Source organism: Perissodus microlepis, chromosome 20 (assembly GCF_051167445.1).
Source record: "Perissodus microlepis isolate ML-2025 ecotype Zambia chromosome 20, ASM5116744v1, whole genome shotgun sequence".
Classification (NCBI taxonomy): Eukaryota; Metazoa; Chordata; class Actinopteri; order Cichliformes; family Cichlidae; genus Perissodus; species Perissodus microlepis.
Genome location: NC_140480.1, coordinates 27,400,413 through 27,422,522, shown reverse-complemented (window position 1 = coordinate 27,422,522; position 22,110 = coordinate 27,400,413). Strand labels below are relative to the sequence as shown.

Below are 22,110 nucleotides of genomic sequence, written 5' to 3'. Positions count from 1 at the left end.
GAACGGTCCCTCTGATGTTCTCATTTCTAATCCTGTCCACTCTCTCAGTGCAAATCTTAATCTCTTCAGGTCTGCCTCCTGTCTTTCATCACTACCATCTTGTAAACCTTCCCTTTCATGCTATCCTTCTGTCACAAACCATGTGCTCCACCCTCCCTGCACTAATTTCTTCACCGTTCATGTACTGTTACTTTGGATGGTTGAGCTAGGCATTTAAACTCATCTACCTTCCCTGCCTCTGCTCCTTGCATTATTCTGTTTTGCCTCTGCTGATGTTTATTCCTCTTCTCTATAAAGCATCCATAGCTCTCCAGGGTCTCTCCCACCTGCTTGCTACTCTTACTACAGATCACAGCATCATCTACAAACATCAATACCAAAATCAATACCAGTACACTTCTTTTCCACTATTATATAAAACTAAAAATGGCCTTGAATCTTTTTAAAATTGTTAATTAAAAGACAAAAATGAGAAGTAGTGTCATGTGGTGGTTATGAGAGAAAAACATCTGGAGAGAATAACCAGATTTTCCAACACAAGGATTTTGTAGTCCATAATTTATTTCTTAAATATGCTTTGTATGCATACGGCTGTGTGGATACCAGTATGAAGAGGAAAGGAAACAACAGATCGACAAACATACAATGTAAACGTTTTCAAAAAGAGGCTCGACAAAGAGACAGCGGGGGATAAAACAAGATCGGATCAGATTGATCCTGCAGCTCTGAGCGGCTGCAGGAGTCACAAAGTGCTTTGAATTCAGAGTAAAGACACAAACAGCAGCAGAGGGGAAGACATGATGTGGGATATTTCACCGTACATATGTGCACAGGACAGTGAGCATTTGAAATGTGCAGTTTAATGCAACACTAGTGCTTAGAAACAAAAAGAAACTACTGTGAGCATTTTACTACCAGCACACAATATTCATTACCTGCTGCCTCTGTAGTGTCTCCAGCACACAGGCTGCTAGCTAAAGAGTGTTTTATTTCACATTTCAGGAGGGTAGACTGGAAGGATCAGTTTGCATAGGTTCATGATGCCTACAGCATCCCGTCTTATTTGCTTTTAACTGTGTCTGAAAGCACGGCTCCGATTGGTTGAAAAAAAGTGTTACTCATCCACGTGTGAAAAAGGTGTCAAAATGATGCAGCAAGTCTTTAAGGGGACAGATTATGCTCATTCCCAGCTTCATGTTTTCTTTTTTGGACTGTACTGGAGTAGCTCTGCATGACTCACAGTTCAAAATAATCCCATCTTACACATGGCTCATTCAGTTCACTCTGTGTCTAAATCACAAAAAACATAAAAGACATACACAGCAACAGGGACGTCACCCAGTGTTGAATGAAGTCCTGCTATGAAGCCTCCAGTTGAACATTTTCATTACTTTGGTGTTTTGAAATCAGGTGTGAGGAGCGAGACACAGCTGTGACTTACTATCAATCACATGACCATAAGTTACCAAAGTGCTCTATTGAACATGATCTGAATCTAGTACATGACTCTATAAACACACCAGCAAACTGTTTACTGAGTAAGCAAGGATTCAGGTCGCCCTCTGGTGGCCATTAAAAAGACTACAGGGTTAAAATACAAAGCTACAGCTATCTTTTATACTTTCTGCCTCTGAACAAAGTGTTTATCTCAGAACTACTGTTCTTCTGATTGGCTGTTTCTTGCAGGTGGGTGGGGCCTTAGTGCCTAGGGCCATAGCTGTTGACCAAATTAGGGATATCCACTCTCACTAGCATCACATGGAGTGAAGAGTAGGAAAAAAAAAAGTCTGAAAATGAGTGTTTACAGCAGTCTGAACTTTTGGCTCACAGGGATCATTGTACAAACAAAGGGCACAACACAGTCACTTTAAAGCCGAGGTGTTCAAACTATGGAGTGCACCTTCAATGGTGGAGCAGTGAGATAGATGCCTCTACTCTTTCTCAGGCCAATGTGAACAGATGGCTGTAATCTTTTTACATTTTTAGTGTTAGTTTAACTTATATTTCCAGAGGATATCATTATGTAAATATCCAACAATCCACTCAGAACAAAGGATGCCCTCTATCACTGCAGAACTTGCCTGAGAATTTTTACATTATCTACAGTATTAAAGTATCCCTGTCGCAGTGGCCTGTACGTCCACGGGTACAACCCTCCAAAAAAACCTCAGAATAACTAATTTGGCGTAGTTTTTAATGGCAGGCATTTGCTAAAAATGTAAACAAATTAAAAAAAGAAAAAAAAGAAAACTGGACTCAAGCTGTAGTTGAAAGCTTATTAACCATTTTCATGGAAACATTATCATACGTGTTTACGGTCCTATAAGCTCCAAAGTGAAGTTAGAGCAGAAAATCAGTGTGTTCATTATTATAAGTATTACCTATGATGTTTAATATTGTTTGGCAGCACCGAAGCTCAGAGCATTATTAAAAATATGTATTTAATGCAGTGTTTACACTTGGTTTTAAAAAGCCACTCTGGAAATTGGATCACAAGTGAACAGTCAAGACTCATCACAGTGTTGCCTCCATGGATCGGAGCACATGTGCTCAGACTTCCTTACAATCTGTGTGTCAAAGTGCCCCAATTTTCACCTGTATGTCATCAGTCAAGAGTCTGGAGAGTCCAGATGTAGAGACTGGCAGGCAAAGTTTTAAAAATGGTGCACAAAATAGCAAAAAGAAAAACCACCACGTCCTGGCTTGATGGTTTGTAAGAGATAAAGTAGCCTCTCTGACATCATGCAGCTGTTATAGAAACCTCAACATCAGCGTTTTAGCCACCACGATATCTGGATGAGAGGGTGGAGCAATGAGTGATCAGTTAAGGCTAGCAAGCTTTGTCAGAAAGTTGCATATATTAAGTGCAAGAGACACATATCTGCAAACTAGAGCTGAATGACACACAAATAAAAATAAAGAAAATAAGGAACACAGACTGACAGATAATCTAACTAAAAATGCTCCAACAGCACAAACAGAGTGGATAAGTCCAGTTCAGGGCTTTGCAGCTGCCTGTAGTGACACACCTGCCAATCGAATTTATCCCCAACTTAGCCTCGCTAGCATTGAAAGGGTTGAGTTTAAAAGATAAAAATAAAATATGAGGGAATCAAAGGAAGAAGGAGCTGTAAACACGCTTATTAATGATGTAAAGTTGGGCATTTTATCATGGGAGCCTGTGGGGACTGAGACTTTTGGAGCCAGTCTCAAGTTGTTATTAGAGGGGCTGCAGTTTTTGGCACTTTGCGCTCCGGGACTGAAAATGAGGCCAATGCAGAGATGCCAAAAAAACTCTTAATTCCTCAAGTAGAATTAAAGCTTCAGCTATGGAGACAACTTGTTTACAGCTCGTTATAGAAAAAGTGCTGTCAGTACATGTGGACAGTTTGTGCTTCATAACAACAACTGGATGCAGGTGAGACTAAAGGCTGGGGCGTGACAGGTGTGTAGACACAGGCAGCAGCCTCACCTCACCCAAGTCACTGAGCTGGACCTTATCACTGTGTTTCTGCTATTTTGGAACATTTTGATAGAATTATCAGATAAAAGTAGGGTAGCAGCAAAGGCAGAGAAAACCCTCATTAACTTCTAATGCACACCCAGAAGTTAGTGAGATATACAGGCCTGAAATATGACAGAAACCACTTCGATCACAAAAGAGTGACAAGGGTTATTCCTAGTAGGGTTTCAAGGGATAAAGAGTCATAACGACCAGCAGAGCAACACGCTAATGTTGAGGCTTTAATGTGCACCCAGAAAAAGTCCAGAAACCAGTGGGTGGTGTCACAGTAGCTAGCTCCAACTCTATTGTTCACAGTGCCTCCCAGACCACACAGAGATGGGCCATAAGCCATATCACTGGCTTATATACTCGTATTTAATGCGGTGTATTTGGACCTGACACATTTTAAAACCAAGTGTAAACGGGGTCTGACACTCTGTCCGTTCACCCACAGATATTTACTGTGCATTGTGAACATTTTCACAGTGTGTGAGCGGTGAAGGAGCCAGGGAGGCGGCCAGTGTCAGACTTTTTAAAACGTCTCGTTTCTGCATCCCTTTGCCTTAAAGGTTTATATAGAGGCTTTTATTCTCAGTGCAGAAAAAGGTTTTTGTATGGCTTTAACTTGTGGAAATTATGATGTTGGTGAGCATGCATGCACTGGTTATTATACACATTACCTATGTTACAGCGGAGAACAATATAATGTACCAACATATCTGTTTACTGAGGCAGTAAACGTGGTTATAAGCAGCTTTCATTTCTACTATAAGTCTCTATTCACAGAAACACTTTGTGACATTTTCTTTGATGTTAAGTGCTAACTAAAACAGACATCTAATTTCCAAATAGGTTATATAAAAGTAGCAGATGCGATTAAATAACCCCTGATATTTGAATGCAGCTTGACAGAAGAGCGTGGAACATCTACAGGTGAGATTATGGTACCTGAGTACCCGAACTAAAACTGAAAATATTTCCTTTGCATCCTCCACCAGGTAGCTCACCACGGCACAGATCATATTGGTGGCTGCTTTTAAACCCTTGGATGAGTGAATGGTGAGTAACATACATGTTTAGGGCATGTAAAGAAGATGTTTGATGTTTACAGTAAGTAAACTCTACAGTTCTCATTAGTGTTACACATCTCCTGCAGACAAATGTCACAGTCAGCTGGAGATGATCTGATAACCTGTTTGAAATCAGCTTTCATCGATCCTAACAAAGACACAGCACCAGCGAGCGTCTGGCTGTCACGACTCACAGAGAAACAAAATGAAACCTATCAAAGAGAAGATTTTTTTTGTTTGTTTTTTGTTTTAAACACCAAACACCTCCTGTGTCAATAAATGTTGGGACAGTCAGTGAAGTTCCTGTCAAAGTATCCACCTGTGTACAGCCAGTCCTCGGCTCCTGTGTGAGGGTTTGTTCCCATCTGGAACCACCTGAGGAGGCAGACAACAAGCCATATCTGTTTTTAATAACATGGTTATGAAAAATGCTGCACAGCATGAGCAATTAGTGTGTTGGGGACACATTAAAGGAAGTTTCCACACATTACAAATTAGAATTTGAATGCAAATTTTTGTCAATCTCCCCTTTAAAGTCATCTTCATTTGCTTATTATTGTTTTATTTTTCTTCAGTCTTTATTTAACCAGTAAATGTCAACAAAGCAGATCATTGCAGGTCTAAAACTAATTACAGCATAAACAGACTTTGGTGTTTCCTACACCAAATGTGAATCTGAAATAAATGTTAAGACACAAAGAAAAACAAGCTGTGGAGCAAACAATACAAACACAATCAACTGCTAAAATATGGAGAGATAATACTTTTCCTTTTACATAGTGCACAATATGCACTCTGAAAGAAATCATATGATCATCTTTGTGGTAGTTCTGCTTGTTCCAACTGGCTCCATTTCAAAAAGCCCCAGTTTCTTTGAAGAAATACCCAATATTTTCCCAAATCACCATGATGTTGGCTAAATTCACTCCTGAGCATTTTGGGCAAATATTTCAAACTTAAGTAAAGAGAAGGGAGGCGCATTTCTGGAGTGATTAACTGTTTGGCCAGGACAGTCATTCACTGAGTCATCTGCAAACTGCTAGCTTATTTTAATTAGATTTGTCAATCTATCTGTCAGATTGACAGAATTTTTCAGTATTTAAAAGTTTATTTTGTAGTGATTTATAATTTTATTGAACTTTATATGCAATCCCAGCATTAACTGGAACAATAAACTGAAGATACTGCAAATGTTAGCTATGTGCTTCAATCTGGTAAATGGATGTCACCCACTTTATTAATTCCTGCATTATAAAGTCCTGACTCCAATAAATAAAAGCTCTATGGTTCAAATGGGTTCCAATTCAAACTAACGTCTATGTTAAAACGTCTAGCTAGTTATTTCCATCTGTAAAATGCACCACTCAAGCATTGCTTGTAGAAAATGAAATTTTGGGAGGTAGACGAATTTAAACATTCTGAGTTTGGACATTATAAAATAACAGAGTGATTATACAAGCGGCCTCTCTCTTCATGTTGAACCTCTGCTCACTGTGTTTCATGCTAGAGGTAAAGTAAATCTGATTTGGTCTGATAATACTGACATATTGAGTACTCAAACATGAGATTGTCATCCTACAAGTGTATGAAATCATAAAATCGGTCTATAAAAAAACCTCCCCAAATCTCTTTAAATCCTCAGAACCTCTCACCTGGTTGACCACTCCTCCTCGTCCTTGGATCGTTCCCTGCGTGCAGCTCTCTGTTTCTCCTCTAAACGCTCTTTCTCAGAACTCGCCAAATCTATAAACACACAAATACAAAAGAAACTTTTAGAGAAGGTCAGACTGAAACGATAACTCGACTTCACCTTTGGCCACTGTGTTTGTATAAACTAGGAGGCTGATAACTTTGTAATCTTTCCCTAGATGGTCTTTTTAACATATTAGGCCTGGGTGGTATGACCAAAGATTCTAGCAGTTTTATAGTATACCATCATATTATTATTAGTTTACTTTTGTGTAAATGGGCCTTTATATTGACCCATTCTTTTGTCAGGCATCTTTAGGATAAAACATATTTTTGAAGTCACCATAAAGAAGAAATAAACCCTAAATAAAAAAAAGCTCTTTTAGAGAACAAATACAGTAACTACTTGGAGAAAGAAGTCAGTCCTTAACAGGTTGCCTCTTCTGCTTTTTGGTTAGATGTCATGCCACTTATTTGTTGAAAAATAAGCTCTACTGTTTCCACAGAGGAGCTGTGAACCTGAAACAAACTCCATTCTGTTTCAGAGTCTCATGGCAGAGCTGATCATGAAAGCAAAACTGTAGAATTTTCTAGTTGATCCATGTTCATTTATTGCCACAAAGTGACCAAAATAATGAGATGGTGGATAAAAGCACTAGAAAAGAACTTCCTCTGTAGAATGTCTGGGCTCTCCCTTAGAAATTGGGCCAAGAGCTCAGAGTGAAGCTGCTCCACATCTAAAGGAGTCAGTTGATGTGGTTTGGCCATCTGATTAGGATGCCTCCTTGTTAAGGTGTTTCAGGCATGTCCAACTGGGAGGAGGTCCTGCAGCAGACCCAGGACATGATGGAGAGTCCGGCTCTCTCTGTTGGGTTGGGGATGCTTCAGTGTCCCTCCTTCAAAAGGATGGATGAGGTGTCTGACACATCATGAAAAGTTTACTGCTCAACACTATTTTTTACTAGAAATACATGTATAAATTCACCCGTGGTGTTGATGGAGGTTACCAGACTTATCCATTACGCTCATCTCAGATCACAAAAACATATGTTTAGGACCAACAAATTTTAAGGTATGTTATGGCTAAGGGGTAACCAGGATAAAGTCACACAGGACATGGCAGTCATAACAAACACTGGGTGAGGGTGACTTGGGTGAGGTGAATACGATTCTCAGAATTTGCTAACTCATTCCTGCTTGTCATTTTATCACCTGTTAAGCTCAATGTAGACCAAAATGACCCTCAGGGCACCAGGAATTATCCCGGTGCTCCTGACGGGCCCCTGTTCCACAGTTTTAGAGGCTCATAGTGTCCTGGTCACCAAAAAGTACACATGTACAGTTTCAGCTGTTCTCTTTTCAGGTGAGGTTGACGTTACCCATGTCTCCGTTCTCCATCGCTCTGATGTCAGGCCTCAGCCGGCAGTCTGTGGGCGACAGTAGTCTCTCCATGCCGGGCTCCAGCTCGTTTAGTGTTATGGCAAAGCTGGTGAAGTTATACATCTATAAAAAGGGAGAAAGGGCTTTGTTCAAACAGTGCTGTATCCGATTATTTAACAATAAAAGTAAAAGTAATACTCTGCTTCAAGAGCACATTTTTATTCTTAACCTCAACTGCAGCTCTGAGCCATTCACAGATACCTAAAATATTTTTTTATCCAATACTTTACATGAACTGGTCCAATGACAACTGAACAACATCACCTCACTTTTCCAGATGTCCATCTTTTATATTATCTACATGAATAAAATACCAGCTAGGGGCGGTAACTATTTTCAAAATTTCAAGAAAAATGAAGTTAAAAAAAAGTCTTTTAGTAATTGGGCCGATTTTTTGTCCTAAAATGTATATATTATTATTATTATTATTATTATTATTATTAATAATGGCACCTAGCAGAATGTTATGTGGTCCTATTGCCACAATGTGTGTCAAAAGTTATACAAAAATGGAAACTAAAATGTGAAATAACATTTGGTGTAAACTCCATGAGGTAAAGCTAGCATGTCACACATCTTCCACAGTTATACATATGTGAGAGCAGATTGTGTGGTCAATCCATAGGAAAGACATCACCGATGTCTCCCACCTGACACCCAAGACCCTCAGGATGAGCCGTGCATCTGTACAACACCTTCAGCATAACCTCGACGTCACAGGTACATCATAACGGCAAACTCTTATGAAACCCAACATTGTAACTTGCACAGTAACCTGACATGTGCTTCCCTACAGGTCACCAGTGTAGGAGGTGGAGTGGTGGATTGATCCCAGACACCTCTCACATGCTGAAGTGTCCTTGGGCTAGGTGTGTGAATTTTAAAAAGCAATTAGGCTTAGATAAAAGGGTAGAATCAATTTAAGTGGGTGAATGAGACATGTAGCTTTGAGTGCTCAACTGAGTGGAAAGGCTGTTTATCTGAACCAGTCCATTTACTGTGACAGGCTCCCCGTTTCCTCGCACCCATTTACATCTACTACCACTTACAACCACCTCGACCATTTTCTCTCTAGAGCAAAAATGGTTGAGGAATCATGGTAATGTGAAGCGCACATCGTAGGGCATATATAAGCAGAACTGATTTTTCTGTCTGTTCAGACAGCAGTACTTTTCCTGAATGCTTTTTGCTACTGTGATACACCAAATACCCCCATAAAGCTCGTCTTCTCTTCTTTTCAAAACCATTTGAATTTTTGTCTCTAGCACAAACAGTAAGAAAGTTATGGCCATTTAAAGAGTGCTTGTAAAATGGGCCCTCCGGTCGGTTCGATGGTGAAAAAGACTCAAGTCATCTCATTTTTTCCAGGATTTTTAAACCCTCAAAAGAGGCATGAAATCTTCAGGACTGAAAAGCAGATTTAAGCTCTGTTGCAAATGATCATGAGATCAATTAAGTGCTTCCCTTTAAAGCTTAGTAAAGTTAAACTTTAGGCACTCTTTGTGCAAAAAGATGAGCAGTAAATTTCAAAGAAAGCACCATGTGATCGTATAATTTTGCATGGCCTCATTAAATATACTAAAGCAAGCTCATTATGAGGGTGTGAAGCAGGGATTTTTTATATTATATGTGCCTGATTTTATACAGTCAAATACTTTCCAGTGATAACTGAACAATATTTCTGCAGGAAATGTCAAACCTCATCACCGACCTGTGCTGAGTGAGCGGGCCGAGATGTTATCCTCCACAGTAAGGCACTTCCTGGTATCACAGTCACAGTCTCTTGAACTTCTGGCATCTCATCTGCCTCCTCTGCTTCACAGCTACGCTCCTACACACACAGAAACAGACACACAGCTAGTTAAACAACTCCGTCTAACGAGTTTGGGTTTACATTACAAACAGTTCATGTGCAAACGGGTGATTAACAGAACTACGGTCGCCACAAATTCAACACGTCTCTCAAGCAACGATGCATGTCATTGCAAGACATCATGGATTAGTGCTGGCAATGATCTAATCAACACTACACTCTCAACATAACTAGACAACAGCAGCAGCACACTACAGATATCAATACACTTTCACCTTACCTTCTACTAAAGCCACCGCATGTTATTGTGAAAGGAAAAGATGCAGTTTAAGAGAAGAATTTCAGAGTTGTGAGAAAAAGTCACACATCAAACATGTTAAAGAGAAACGTGAGAGCAAACTCAGAGGGATTTCATCTCAGCTTTCAGTAAAAGCAGAAACGATCTTCACCTGTCTCAGCTTCTTTGACTCGCCCCCGCTCTTCTTCTCCGACTTCTTGTACGCTTCGTAAACCTTGGGGTCCACGCTGTACATGCACTCTGTCCATTTCCCATACATAACTCGCCGCTTCTTCTTACTGTTTCAACAACAACAAACTCCATTTAGAGAAAACCAACACGACTAAAATTCACAGACAGTGATGACGTGCTTAGGTTCTTACCTTTTATCTTGGATATGACCTTCTACTTTGTGCAGTTCCTTTCCAAACATCCCACAGGGTTTGAAGTTTAGGACACACTTATCACCCGTCCTGAAAAATTAAAGGCAAAATTATTGTTTAATAAATATCAGTGATTCAAAAAGCTGTAAGTTTTCAATACAAGTTTCCATTACCTGTGGTTGACTATCTCTACAGTTCCATACTGTTCAATCCAGAGTTTTCCCAGGATGATGTTATGCACACAGCACATTGGATTCGTCCACGTGTAAGCTTCTTTATGTCTGTCACAAAATCACAACATCTTAAAGGACCAGTTCGACATTTTCTAAATAATAATAAAAACTTCAGCACTCACAATTACATATATAATGTATTTAATATAACAAAGCAGTGAGGAAAAAAAAGATGTAAATCAGCCCGTGGCTTTCCCCCGCTGTGCTATATTAAATACATGAAATACAAAATACAAGTTCCAGAGTTAAGCATGCTGTGGGTTTTTTTCTAAAATGATATATACATGTGAGAAGATTTTCACACAATTTGTGAAGTTAGCGTTTTACTCAACAACCCAAAAGAAGTGGAAAATAACCAATAATGCTTATTTTTCAGCAGGGAATATATTAATAAAGCCCTCATTTTATCTGTCAAACACTCAGCTTATTACATTTCATTGAGCTAATAACTCTGCTGAATACAAGCTTAAGGAAGACAGATTTTTATATCAATGGTTCATCATTTCACATCTAAATATAATTTAAAAGTCTCAAAATACAACTGTACGTAATTAAATACACTTAGTAGGGATGGGCTATATCATACCGTTCACGGTAATACCGGTGTAATGTTGGGCAACGATAAGAAAATGAAATATCGCGATAGAATATGGGTAAAACGCGCATGCGCAGTGCCTTTGTTTACATACGCACATGGCAGCGACGCAGAATGAGAAGAGCGAAAGTGGATCGTTGAATGAAACGGATGAACCAGAATTGGTTTGTAAAAATGCTGCAACTTCAGTGGTGTGGAACTGGTTTAGCTTTGGTCCGTCAGATATACAACAAAGCACTATTTTTGCTAGAGCATGCTAGCGGGCCGTTGTTATTACCGTGTTTTTTGGAAAATACGGCACACTTAAAATCAATCCTTTGATTTTTCTGAAAATCGACAGTGCCCCTTATAATCCCGTGTGCCTTATCTATGAATTCTGGTTGTGTTTACTGACCTGGAAACGATCTTATGTGGTACACGGCGCTCGAAAATCTGTCAAATGTTTTAGTACGACTTTGCTAAGCTACGAAGTCGCACCGCTTGATGGATTGTCAGAGCATTACGGCTGTCGTAGGCAGGAGCCTCGCGGAGTGATACGTACTGTGCTTCAACATAATATTACAGTATTGTGTGTGTATAACCTCTTTCTAAGTTTTGTGGATATTATACATGGTTATGCTGAGGATATGTCGGCCAATTTCCACTGGTAATGCCTTTTGGTTAAACTGTCAGCAAGGAATTTGCATTTGCACTGTTAATTTTTTATATAACTTTAATGCACTTAAAAAAGCTGCTTGTTTAAGTGAAAATACATTGATTTTTTTTGCACTAATAAAGTTGAGGAGTTGTAAAGTATTTTGTCTAGTGTCAATTATATCGTCAGTTATATCGTTATCGCAAATTTTCAAATGTATATCGTGATAAATATCTTTGGTCATATCGCCCTGCTCTAACGCTTACTGCTCATCCATAACAATAACTCTGAAGATTTTGTTAACCCATTAGATGCCAAATGAATCTTAACAAACTGAAACCTCAGTTTCATATGATCGCCACCTTCTTTGTAAATCCCCTTTTCGTCAGTGTACAAAAGTTCAACTACATATTTTATCCCTGAGATAAGTCAACATAAAAAAAGAAAACGCAAGTTTAACAATATGTCTCAGTTTCTGTACATGAAAAAAGAAATCCCGATGCAATAAATTAAAGAATAATTACATGAAAAGTTCTGGCCTGTCATTACCCAGACTGTCCTGCAATTCTAGTTTTTATTAATTCCCCGTGGACCCACTCTAAAAAAAAGTGGGAAATTTCTATATTAGTTCATTTTAAGGACAGGAACTTTTCTGTCATTTAATGGTTTATCTATTACTTAATTATGCTGTTGTAGTACAAATAACCACAAGGAATGTCTTTGTCAGTAGGAAAAGGTGTAAAACGCAAAATATAAAGAAACTATGATCTGAAAACCTCACAGAGAAAGCATCTTCAACATCACAAACATCCAATAATTAACTGGATGCTTTAATTTTTTATTGGACTGAAGTTAGAGGAAAATTGCTCAGTGTGTCAAACGTCAACAGAGTCAGTTTACAGCACTCATGTTCAATGTGATAATACTGTGTGTAGATAAATTCCATGTATCAGCACATCTAAAACGCTCTAGTTAACATAATTTCTTGCTTGTTCAGTCCATAAGTTAAATCCGGATCATTTGAGGTTTTATTTATAGTTTTAAAGAGTTAATTAGGACCAAGTCATGAGGAATTTTGAGAGCTTTGAGCAGACCCAGATTAGTCGTTTAACCCTTTCCCATGACTACGCTAATCTAACCAGCTGCTGCTTGCGGCTTCTTCAACATGAATGAACATGAGGTCATCCAAAGTTCAACATGTTATGAAAGTTTAATAATGCAGCTAAAAGCCTAGCACCAGCAGAAAAGTGGGTGTGCAGAACACTAGATCAATAACTGCAGGGAAATCTCACTTTAGTAACTCCAGCGTCATGGTGCCTTTAGGTTCAGCCTCCACACTTTTGCCCCAGAACTTGAGCTTTGGGTAGATAGAGCCATGAAACTCAAATTCTTTCTTCAGCGACTCGGCGTGGAAGGCACTGATGGGAGGGTGGTGGCTCACCTGCTCCGAGATCAATCTGTAGCCTTCGTCCTCCCTTAAAAAAGATGATTTGAAATAACTGGATGACCTGAAGTATCATCATAAAGGCATAATGAAGCTTCAACCCGTCCTCTCCAATACCTTGTGAGTTCATAGGTCTCCCCCAGTAAAGGATTGAAAGGCTTTCCAGTCCTCTCCCATTGAGATGCTACAGCCGAAACAGCAAATGCAGCAACAACCTGTCACAGAGATGTAACGTGAATCAGAGCCGGGCTGCAGCCACTGACAGCAAGTTAAAAGTCATTTTTCAAGCAAAAATAAGAAAACAATCCCTCATTCCTGCTTTTCTAGTGTTTATTTTGGGTTTATTTTTGGTTCATGCACTTAAAAAAAAGAAAAGAAAAAGAGCTTTAAACAGTTCATTATTTTCCTTAGCAATGTTCAGAGGAAATGTATTTCTGGGAGAAATTTAAATACACTGACAGTATTTTTAAAACATCACAACATCACGTGTGTGTGTTGCCTCTACCTGCATGCGGTCTATGGAGTCTGATAAACTGCAGGCTTTGTGGATGAGGTGAGTGTGCTCCATGTACTCTGAGATTCTCTGGAGAAAGCTGAGCGGCTCGTTAAACACGACCGGCATTGCTATTTTGGACAGCTCCTGTGGCAGCACAACAAAAACAATCAATCACTCTCATTCAGAAAAATAACTCAAAGGCTGACAGAAATTACCTCACTTCAAACAACTTATGCAACACATTACTTAACTTACAACAAACATTCACCGGTTTTAAAAAGCAGGAGTAACAATAGCACAACATTCACATTTACAGTTCAGATGTTCATTTAATTATTTTGGTTATTTTGAAATGACTTCCAGAAGCAAATGTAAAGACGAGTTCAGTCAAGACTGATTTTGTAACAGAGAGATTAAGTAAGCAAAAGCACTCAGTTATTCAAAGTTGACCTGTTATGCTTTCACCTTGCTGTCAGCAAATATGGAAATTTCCCTAATATGGTCATCGCAGCTCGAGTGTGACCACAGAAGCTCTGCCCACATGGTTACAAGGAGCAGCCAATCAGAAGACCGATGGATTAGAGGGATGGGATAAGACAAATATGGATTATTTCTAACCTAACTGTTCAAAGCAGCTCTACTAGAGTCCAAGAATAAAAATGTGAAAGTGGAAATAAGCAGAACAGGAAAATATAATCACTCCAATCTTAAATCTGACCAACCTATCTCTAATAATCAGCTATGTACCGCAGGCCCTCAAGCTGGCAGTAGTTAAACCTTTACTTAAAAAGCCATCTCTAGACCCAGCTGTCTTAGCTAATAATAGGCCAATTTCTAACCTTGCTTTCATATCAAAAATTCTTGAAAGGGTAGTTGTCAAACAGCTAACAGATCATTTGCAGAGGACTGGCTTATTTGAAGAGTTTCAGTCAAGTTTCAGAGCTCATCACAGCACAGAAACAGCTTTAGTGAAGGTTACAAATGATCTTCTTATGGCCTCTGACAGTGGACTCATCTCTGTGCTTGTCCTGCTAGACCTCAGTGTAGCGTTCGATACTGTCAACCATAATATCCTATTAGAGTGGTTTGTATCATATCTATCTAATAGACTCCAATTTGTTCATGTAAATGGAGTCTTCTTCACACGCTGAGGTTAATTATGGAGTTCCACAGGGTTCAGTGCTAGGACCAATTCTGTTTACATTATACATGCTTCCCTTAGGCAATATCACCAGAAGACATAGATACTTTTCACTGCTATGGAGATGAGACCCAACTCTTATCTATCCATGAAACCAGATAACACACACCAATTAGTTAAACTGCAGGAATGTCTTAAAGACATAAAGACCGCTAACTTTCTGCTTCTTAATTTAGATAAAACTGAGGTTATTGTTTTCGGCCCTGAAAATCTTAGAAATATGGTATCTAACCAGATTCTTTCTCTGGATTGCATTACCTTGGCCTCCAGTAACACTGTGAGGAACCTTGGAGTCATTTTTGACCAGGATATGTCCTTCCTGAAAAGCTAGTTCATGCACTTATTACTTCTAGGCTGGACTACTGTAATTCATTATTATCAGGATGTCCTAAAAACTCCCTGAAAAGCCTTCAGTTAATTCAAAATGCGGCAGCAAGAGTACTGACAGGGACTAGAAAGAGAGAGCATATTTGTCCTGTATTGGCTTCCCTTCATTGGCTCCCTGTTAAATCCAGAATTGAATTCAAAATCCTGCTCCTCACATAGAAGGTCTTATTTAATCAGGCCCCATCTTATCTAATAGCAGTACCATATCACCCCATTAGAGCAATTTGCTCTCGCACTGCAGGCCTACTTGTTGTTCCTAGAGTATTTAAAAGTAGAATGGGAGGCAGAGCCTTCAGTTTTCAGGCCCTTCTTCCGTGGAACCAGCTTCCAGTTTGGATTCAGGAGACAGACACTATCTCTACTTTTAAGATTAGGCTTAAAACTTTCCTTTTTGCAAAAGCATATAGTTAGGGCTGGACCAGGTGACCCTGAATCCTCCCTTAGTTATGCTGCAATAGACGTAGGCTGCCGGGGGATTCCCATGATGAGTTGAGTATTTCCTTTTCAGTCACCTTTCTCACTCATTGCGTGTTAACAGACCTCTCTGCATTGAACCATACTTGTTATTAATCTCTGTCTCTCTTCCACAGCATGTCTTTATCCTGTCTTCCTTCTCTCACCCCAACCGGTCGCAGCAGATGGCCCGGCCCCTCCCTGAGCCTGGTTCTGGAGGTTTCTTCCTGTTAAAAGGGAGTTTTTCCTTCCCACTGTTGCCAAAGTGCTTGCTCATAGGGGGTCATATGATTGTTGGGTTTTTCTCTGTATTTGTTATTGCAGAATCTACTGTACAATATAAAGCACCTTGAGGCGACTGTTGTTGTGATTTGGCGCTATATAAATAAAATTGAATTGAACTCCAAGTTTGTAGAAAATCTCAGAAGCAGCTATGTACAATTTTTAGACTGTAGCTTTCTTTTCTCACAGTTTCATTTGGAGATTGTGAAAACCAGAGATGACATAATAGGGACACAGCTAGAAACTAGTAGAAACCTTTAGGCTAAATCAGATATCTCACCCCTGTCCCTAAAGACAGCTGAACCAGGATTTATATGAGCACATTGTGTTGCTGCACCGATGCATGCACACAGCTTAAGTTCACAATGGTGATGGGACATATTTCCACTTGTTAGTGCAGTAAAGCCGTTGGTCGAGTACTTTTTCTTTTCTTTCTGTAGTCATTAGTAATTATAACTACAGGTACTGACACTCTGGACAGACCATTAATGAAGCTATAATATGACGCAACTTTGTGTATAAGTATTTCATGTCACAGTGACCACAGAAATGAAAATCATAGATTCAAAATCAGCACCCAGAAATATTACTGGAGACAGACATGAGTTTGGTAGGACTCACCATGCCGATGCATTTCTTCAGAATATTCCAAACACTGAAGTTATTTCTGGAGATCATTTCAGCTGGCAGCTTTTTCCTGGATCGAATAAGAAAAACGATATTAAGCAACAAAAACTGTTTTAATAGATATCAAGGCCATTATCAATTCTGCTTAGAGCTCATATTTCTCATTAGCTCTCTTATTGATTCCTAAACAATTTTCTGTTTGGACAAAATAAGGCTATAAATGTTGTCAGCATCGACGTGTCTTTTATTGCCAGAGTGTGAACACAGTAGATAAAGACTGAGGAGTGCAAATATTCTGATGTAATGAGTTTGACTGTTGTTTCTTAAAGCGTGCAGGTATTAATAGAGGCAACTTGCAACCTGCTTTTCATCGCTGCACCAGCAGCAACTCCAAATGCTCTGCAGAGGAAGCGTTTGTAAGATGACAGTTTAAAAATGTGGTTGCAATGCTCTCTGCTCACTACCATGAACGTTCCTTCAAAGGGACTGACAGAAAAATAAATGACCCAGCATATAGTATCACACACACACACAGGCGACAAAAACAACTCTGTGTCTTGAGCCAACATGTTTACCATTACAGCAATTGCTCAGGTGCCAGTCAGACTCACAGCCTGACAAATATGTTTTTGATGTTCTCTCCCTGCAAAGGAACTGGTCAAATACTTGTTTTATATATCAGGCTATTTACAGCAGTTCACAGAGGAGGGGACTGGAGAAACTCTTTTGCTTAGACCTTTGATAAAAAGTTGTGCTAGCATGCTGACATTACCTCTTATTCCAAAATATATGCAGGGCGGACAGCTCAGTTCAATTTCAATTCAATTTTATTTATATAGCGCCAAATCACAACAACAGTCACCTCAAGGCGCTTTACTTAACTTTGGCTCTTGGCGAAGGCGGTCGCACTTTTCTCCTCTCCCTTCCCTTATCTTCCCTGCTTAGCGTCTTGTGTCCTTGGCTAGTCTCATCTATTTTCTTACTCTTTCCCTGGAACACTCTCTCACAGTCTGTTCTCTAAAACCTAAAAGAGGAATTATGGATTTGATCAACTGGTCCCTGAACACAACTGACACCCTCTTCTCAACGAGAAGCCTGGGCTCAGGTGAGCCTGAGTGTCCTGGAGGTACTTTCCCTGCCGGATACACGATGGACGGGTGGCATAAGTGGAGGATCGTGTGCCTGGCGAGACTGTCGATCGAAGACATCGAAGACATCTACCTGTTCGGAACCATGATAACAGGGTTCTTGCTGATCGGAGCTGGCTTGGCCCTAGCTTATCGAAGATTAAAGAAAGCGGAATTGGCTGTTCAAAACCCCACAAGGCTGCCCGCTGTGATTGAAACGATTGGACGAGTCGTGAGTTCTCAAAATGGGCTCATTGAATGCAGCACGGATAAGATCTTGGAGAAGTCTGAGGCTGCCGTGAATACTCAGAATAAGACCGCTGAGCAAAAATTGGATAACATCTTGGAGAAGCTCATGGCGGTCTGAGTTCTCAGAATCTGCTCTTTGAGCGCAAGACTGATAACATCATGGAGCGCAAGATGGATAACATCGTGGAGAAGCTCACGGCTCTCCAACAGGAGATTGAGAGACCAGTGTCGGACTGCTAGAACAGCTTTGAAATTCACATGAGTTGTTCGCACTAAAGTAAAAACCACCATCATTTCATGCGGCTACCACTTCGGCGCCAGCTGTGGTCTCAAGGCTGGATCTGAACAAAAACACCCTGATAATTGACTGTGCACAGACTGTTTCTTCCTATCCTACGCAAGGCCACCTGGGTTGGCTGGAAGACTTTACTTAGCCTGGCAGGGCGAAGGACACTGTCTCAGCTGAACTCTGGACACACACATACATATACACATGCAGGTATACACTCATCCCCCCTCCCCTTCCAAACGCCTTCAACGCTTATTCCCTCCCGATGCAGACGGTGGATCAAAGTGGGACCAGCGCATATGCTGCAGGCCCAGATGCGCTGTCTACACGGGCTGTCTCTCACCTTTTACCCATCCCTGTTGCTTGTCATATGTTTCTATGGTGTATTGACAGTCATGTGCTTTTGGGGCTGGGGGTGGGTTTTTTTTTCTGCTCTCAAACTGTTCTCCCATTAGGAGCTCAGTCTGAGTGGAGTTTTTTTCTCCTCCTCTCACCTCGTGTTATGTATTTTCATTGTTTTTTCCTATCAGCCTACCTCTCTGACATGTCTTCCAATGTGATGTCTGTGTAAAGATTAGTCAGAGGGTTCCTTTGTAAGTGCGCATGCGCCATTAGCGTGCTGCCTGCTGTAACCTATAATTTCCTTCGGGATTAATTCTATTCTGATTCTGATTTATATTGTACAGTATATCCTATAATAATAGATACAGAGAAAAACCCAACAATCATGTGACTCCCCTATGAGCAAGCACTTTGGCGACAGTGGGAAGGAAAAACTCCCTTTTGACAGGAAGAAAACTCCAGCAGAACCAGGCTCAGAGAGGGGCGGGGCCATCTGCTGCGACCGGTTGGGGTGAGAGAAGGAAGACAGGATAAAGACATGCTGTGGAAGAGAGATTGTCAGAAAGACAATCATACCAACAGATAATTTCTAATCACTAATTACCAAAACCTAACATTCAGGTCTTTGGGAGGAAGCTTTAATATAAGATGGGAGCATGCTAACTCCACATGACCATCCACCTCTGGAACATCTACTGCAGAGGTGTCCATAGACCTTCTGGCAGAGGACAGCGATGGCAGAGTTGGTAGAGCAGACAAAACCAATTGCAGCCACTGGGGTTGATGTGATCTTCTCTAAACTATTTTAATCTAATCTGTCACACTCAAATAAAGAACCTCTGGCAACATTATTCACACTCAGTCAGCTGATACAGAGGATGCCCAATCTTCTGCATGATGCAAAATGCCACAAATTTCAGTTAATTTAAAATATGCTTAATTTTTTGAAGAATGTAATTCACAGTTTTAAATTACTCTTAAATACACACATAATTTCTTTTATCGTCTGAGGTTATAACTGTCCTCCAAATTCTTTTCTCCAGTTTGAATATCTATTAGTAAAATTAGTTGTCAGTACAACGCTTTTTATGTTAATATAACATTAGTGGACATTGGTACTAACATGCATTACATGGAATATGTAATACACAACTGTCAGGTGATATATGGGTATATCCCCTCGTTTTCTGATTTAATGAGTGTTTTAATACAAAGTAGCTCCCAAATCGTGCACCCAAACATTAATATTGTAAATACACAAAAAAAAAAAAATAGTGAATGACATTTAAATTTACTATATTAGTACATATCAACAGCCCTAACTAATAGTGAGGGGAAGAGAATTTGGGAAGAAGTGAAACTGATCACTTTTACCACCTAAAGAAAAGGAAAACAGGCAATTTAAACCACCGATGTCGTGGCTTCAGCTGGACTCAGGATGTTAACAGCCTTCAGCTCGAGTGTGTCATTAATAGAGAACAACTAATGCTAACATGGTGGCAAGCAATTTAAAGAGGCAAGAGGAAACCAAGCATCCATTCAGCGAGAGACTTTGCCTACTGTGAAAGAGCACAGTATCTGAACCACAGGCAGCAATAACATTTGTTTGACTGTGTAAAAAGTGTCTGATAAGGAGGTGGATGCACGTTATAGTTCACCTCATTATAGTCTGTGAATACACGCAAACCTTGGAATCTTGGTTTTCTCTTTTTTCCTTTTGAAAATTACTAAATGTGTATATATTCAAGGATTCCAAGGTGTTCAATGTCATTCTAACACATGTATTCACATGAGGTGAAACAAAATTGTGCACCTAGGTTCCGTGTAAAAGCCAAGAGAACACAAAAGAGCAATACAGGAAAAAGGGAAAAGAAAAAGTATATACAGTGTCAGTACAAATAAGACCATTTTCTAAAAATAATCAAATTGTGTGCAGTGGAAAGACAAGTGGCTTCACATGTCTGTTTCCTCTGGCTGGGAGCAGCAGAGACTACAGAGCACCACCAGAGTTCAACCGTCTTGCAGCCTGAAGAAGAAGCTGTTCCTCAGTCTGGTGGTTCTGCAATTGATGCTCCGCAACATCCAGCCTGAGGGGAGTGGGACAAACAGTCTGTTTCCTGGGTAAGTAGGGTCTTTCAAGACAGAGAGGCCCTTTTCCTGCTAGTGTAGATGTTTGTGGTGACGGTGGTCTGGGGGCTGCTGCCAACAATGCTCTGTGGAGCTTTCACCACCCTCTGCAGAGCCTTCCTCTCTACCACAAAGCATGACATCCCACAGTGATGCAGGAGCACGGGACACTCTTCACCACACATCTCTAAGTTCAGAACTCATGATAGATCATCTGTCTCCATCTTACTCTATCTCTAGCACCCTCCTCTCACACACCAACCCTTTCACTCTTGCTGCTATCCTTCTGTCATAAATCACCCCAACACTTGTCTCCTCTCCTAACTACCTACAAACTCCTTTTCACCTCTCTTATGCACTGCCCATTGCTTTAAATGGTTGACCCCAGGTACTTGTGCACCTTCACCCTGTTTGCTCCTTGCAGCCTCACTAAATTTCACTACTCTTTTCTCTAAAGCATACCTCCACCTCTCCAGGTTCTTTTCCACCTGCTCCCACCCTCACTACAGATCACAATATCATCTGCAAACATCATAGCATCAGGGAGACTCCTTTATCAATCTCTCCATCACTCCTGCTTTAACCTTTCAGAGGATCGAGGTGATCACTCAGAATAGCTCTGCGTCAATGAAGTGATTATGTTTTTCCGTAATTACTCCCCGCGTGTGCACGGCCCCTCACCTGCGCTCCCACACTCCATTCTCCTGTGTGGCATCTTTAAAGCTGACCTCACAGGAATCATCTGACTCCAACCCTGGGGATGATGAGCAAGAGCGGGAGTAGGAGGAGGAAACAAAGTAAGTATACAGGCACAAGAAATAACTATATATAATTAACTAATTTGGGCCTTCGTCGACATGTCTCACCTGTCTCAGCGTCGAAAAACTCCTCCTCGCTGTTCATACTGAGCAGACAAAGTAGCTGCAGGTTACTCAGAAGTCATGTTTCCACCTTTGGCCTGTCCCTGGAGCCCAGCCTCCCTCCGAGCATCACAGACAGCAGCACCCACCACCTACAACGACACCGGCAGCGTCAACACCAAGCGGGACAGTCACACATCACTCACCGCATGAGTAATGTAATCAAAACAAAAACAGCTTCCTCTCTGGCTGTCAGTCGCCGTGCTCCTCTAAAAAAACCCATTAGTTAGCTTTAAGACTAGCTAACGAGCCCTTAGCATCGCTGCTGCAGATGGTGTAAATGTCCGCTGGGCAAAAAATGATGTAACAACATCAACACAGTCAACAACAAACCACAACCGACACTGACACGGATATTTAAACACAGCTCAGTCACATATACCTGTGAGTTCAGGTAAAATTAATGCTCCGGTAAAATAAACAACCGAGGACTGTGGTGCCTCTGGAAGTAGGCGGAAGTGGGCAGCAAGGACACCACGATTGGCAGGTTCGTCAGCCAATCAGAGCGCAGGATGCAGAGGTCCAGA

At 40.5% G+C, this 22,110-nt stretch overlaps 1 protein-coding gene across 1 annotated transcript; it reads right to left on the bottom strand.

The window, feature by feature from the left end:
* Positions 1-523: 523 nt before the first annotated feature.
* Positions 524-22,057, bottom strand: LOC146364733 (oxysterol-binding protein-related protein 2-like). Its single transcript, XM_084917407.1, has 14 exons — positions 21,966-22,057; positions 21,530-21,675; positions 21,345-21,417; positions 16,524-16,599; positions 13,589-13,723; positions 13,201-13,298; positions 12,932-13,114; positions 10,351-10,458; positions 10,178-10,267; positions 9,967-10,093; positions 9,416-9,535; positions 7,644-7,767; positions 6,228-6,318; positions 524-4,950 (listed from the first exon to the last, which is right to left on the bottom strand). Exons 2-14 carry the CDS (start codon positions 21,564-21,566, stop codon positions 4,848-4,850), a joined length of 1,365 nt encoding a protein of 454 aa, XP_084773533.1. The 5' UTR covers positions 21,567-21,675; positions 21,966-22,057; the 3' UTR covers positions 524-4,847.
* Positions 22,058-22,110: the final 53 nt, after the last annotated feature.

Bases quoted from the DNA above. Each gene is read 5' to 3' on its own strand.
- LOC146364733 (XM_084917407.1), bottom strand. From the start codon at position 21,566: ATGAACAGCGAGGAGGAGTTTTTCGACGCTGAGACAG. The intron at 13,299-13,588 runs GTAGAGGCAACA...TCTCTGTGACAG, and splicing joins ACTCCATAGACCGCATGCAG to GTTGTTGCTGCATTTGCTGT. The intron at 7,768-9,415 runs GTCGGTGATGAG...CCCTTTTTATAG, and splicing joins GGCCCGCTCACTCAGCACAG to ATGTATAACTTCACCAGCTT.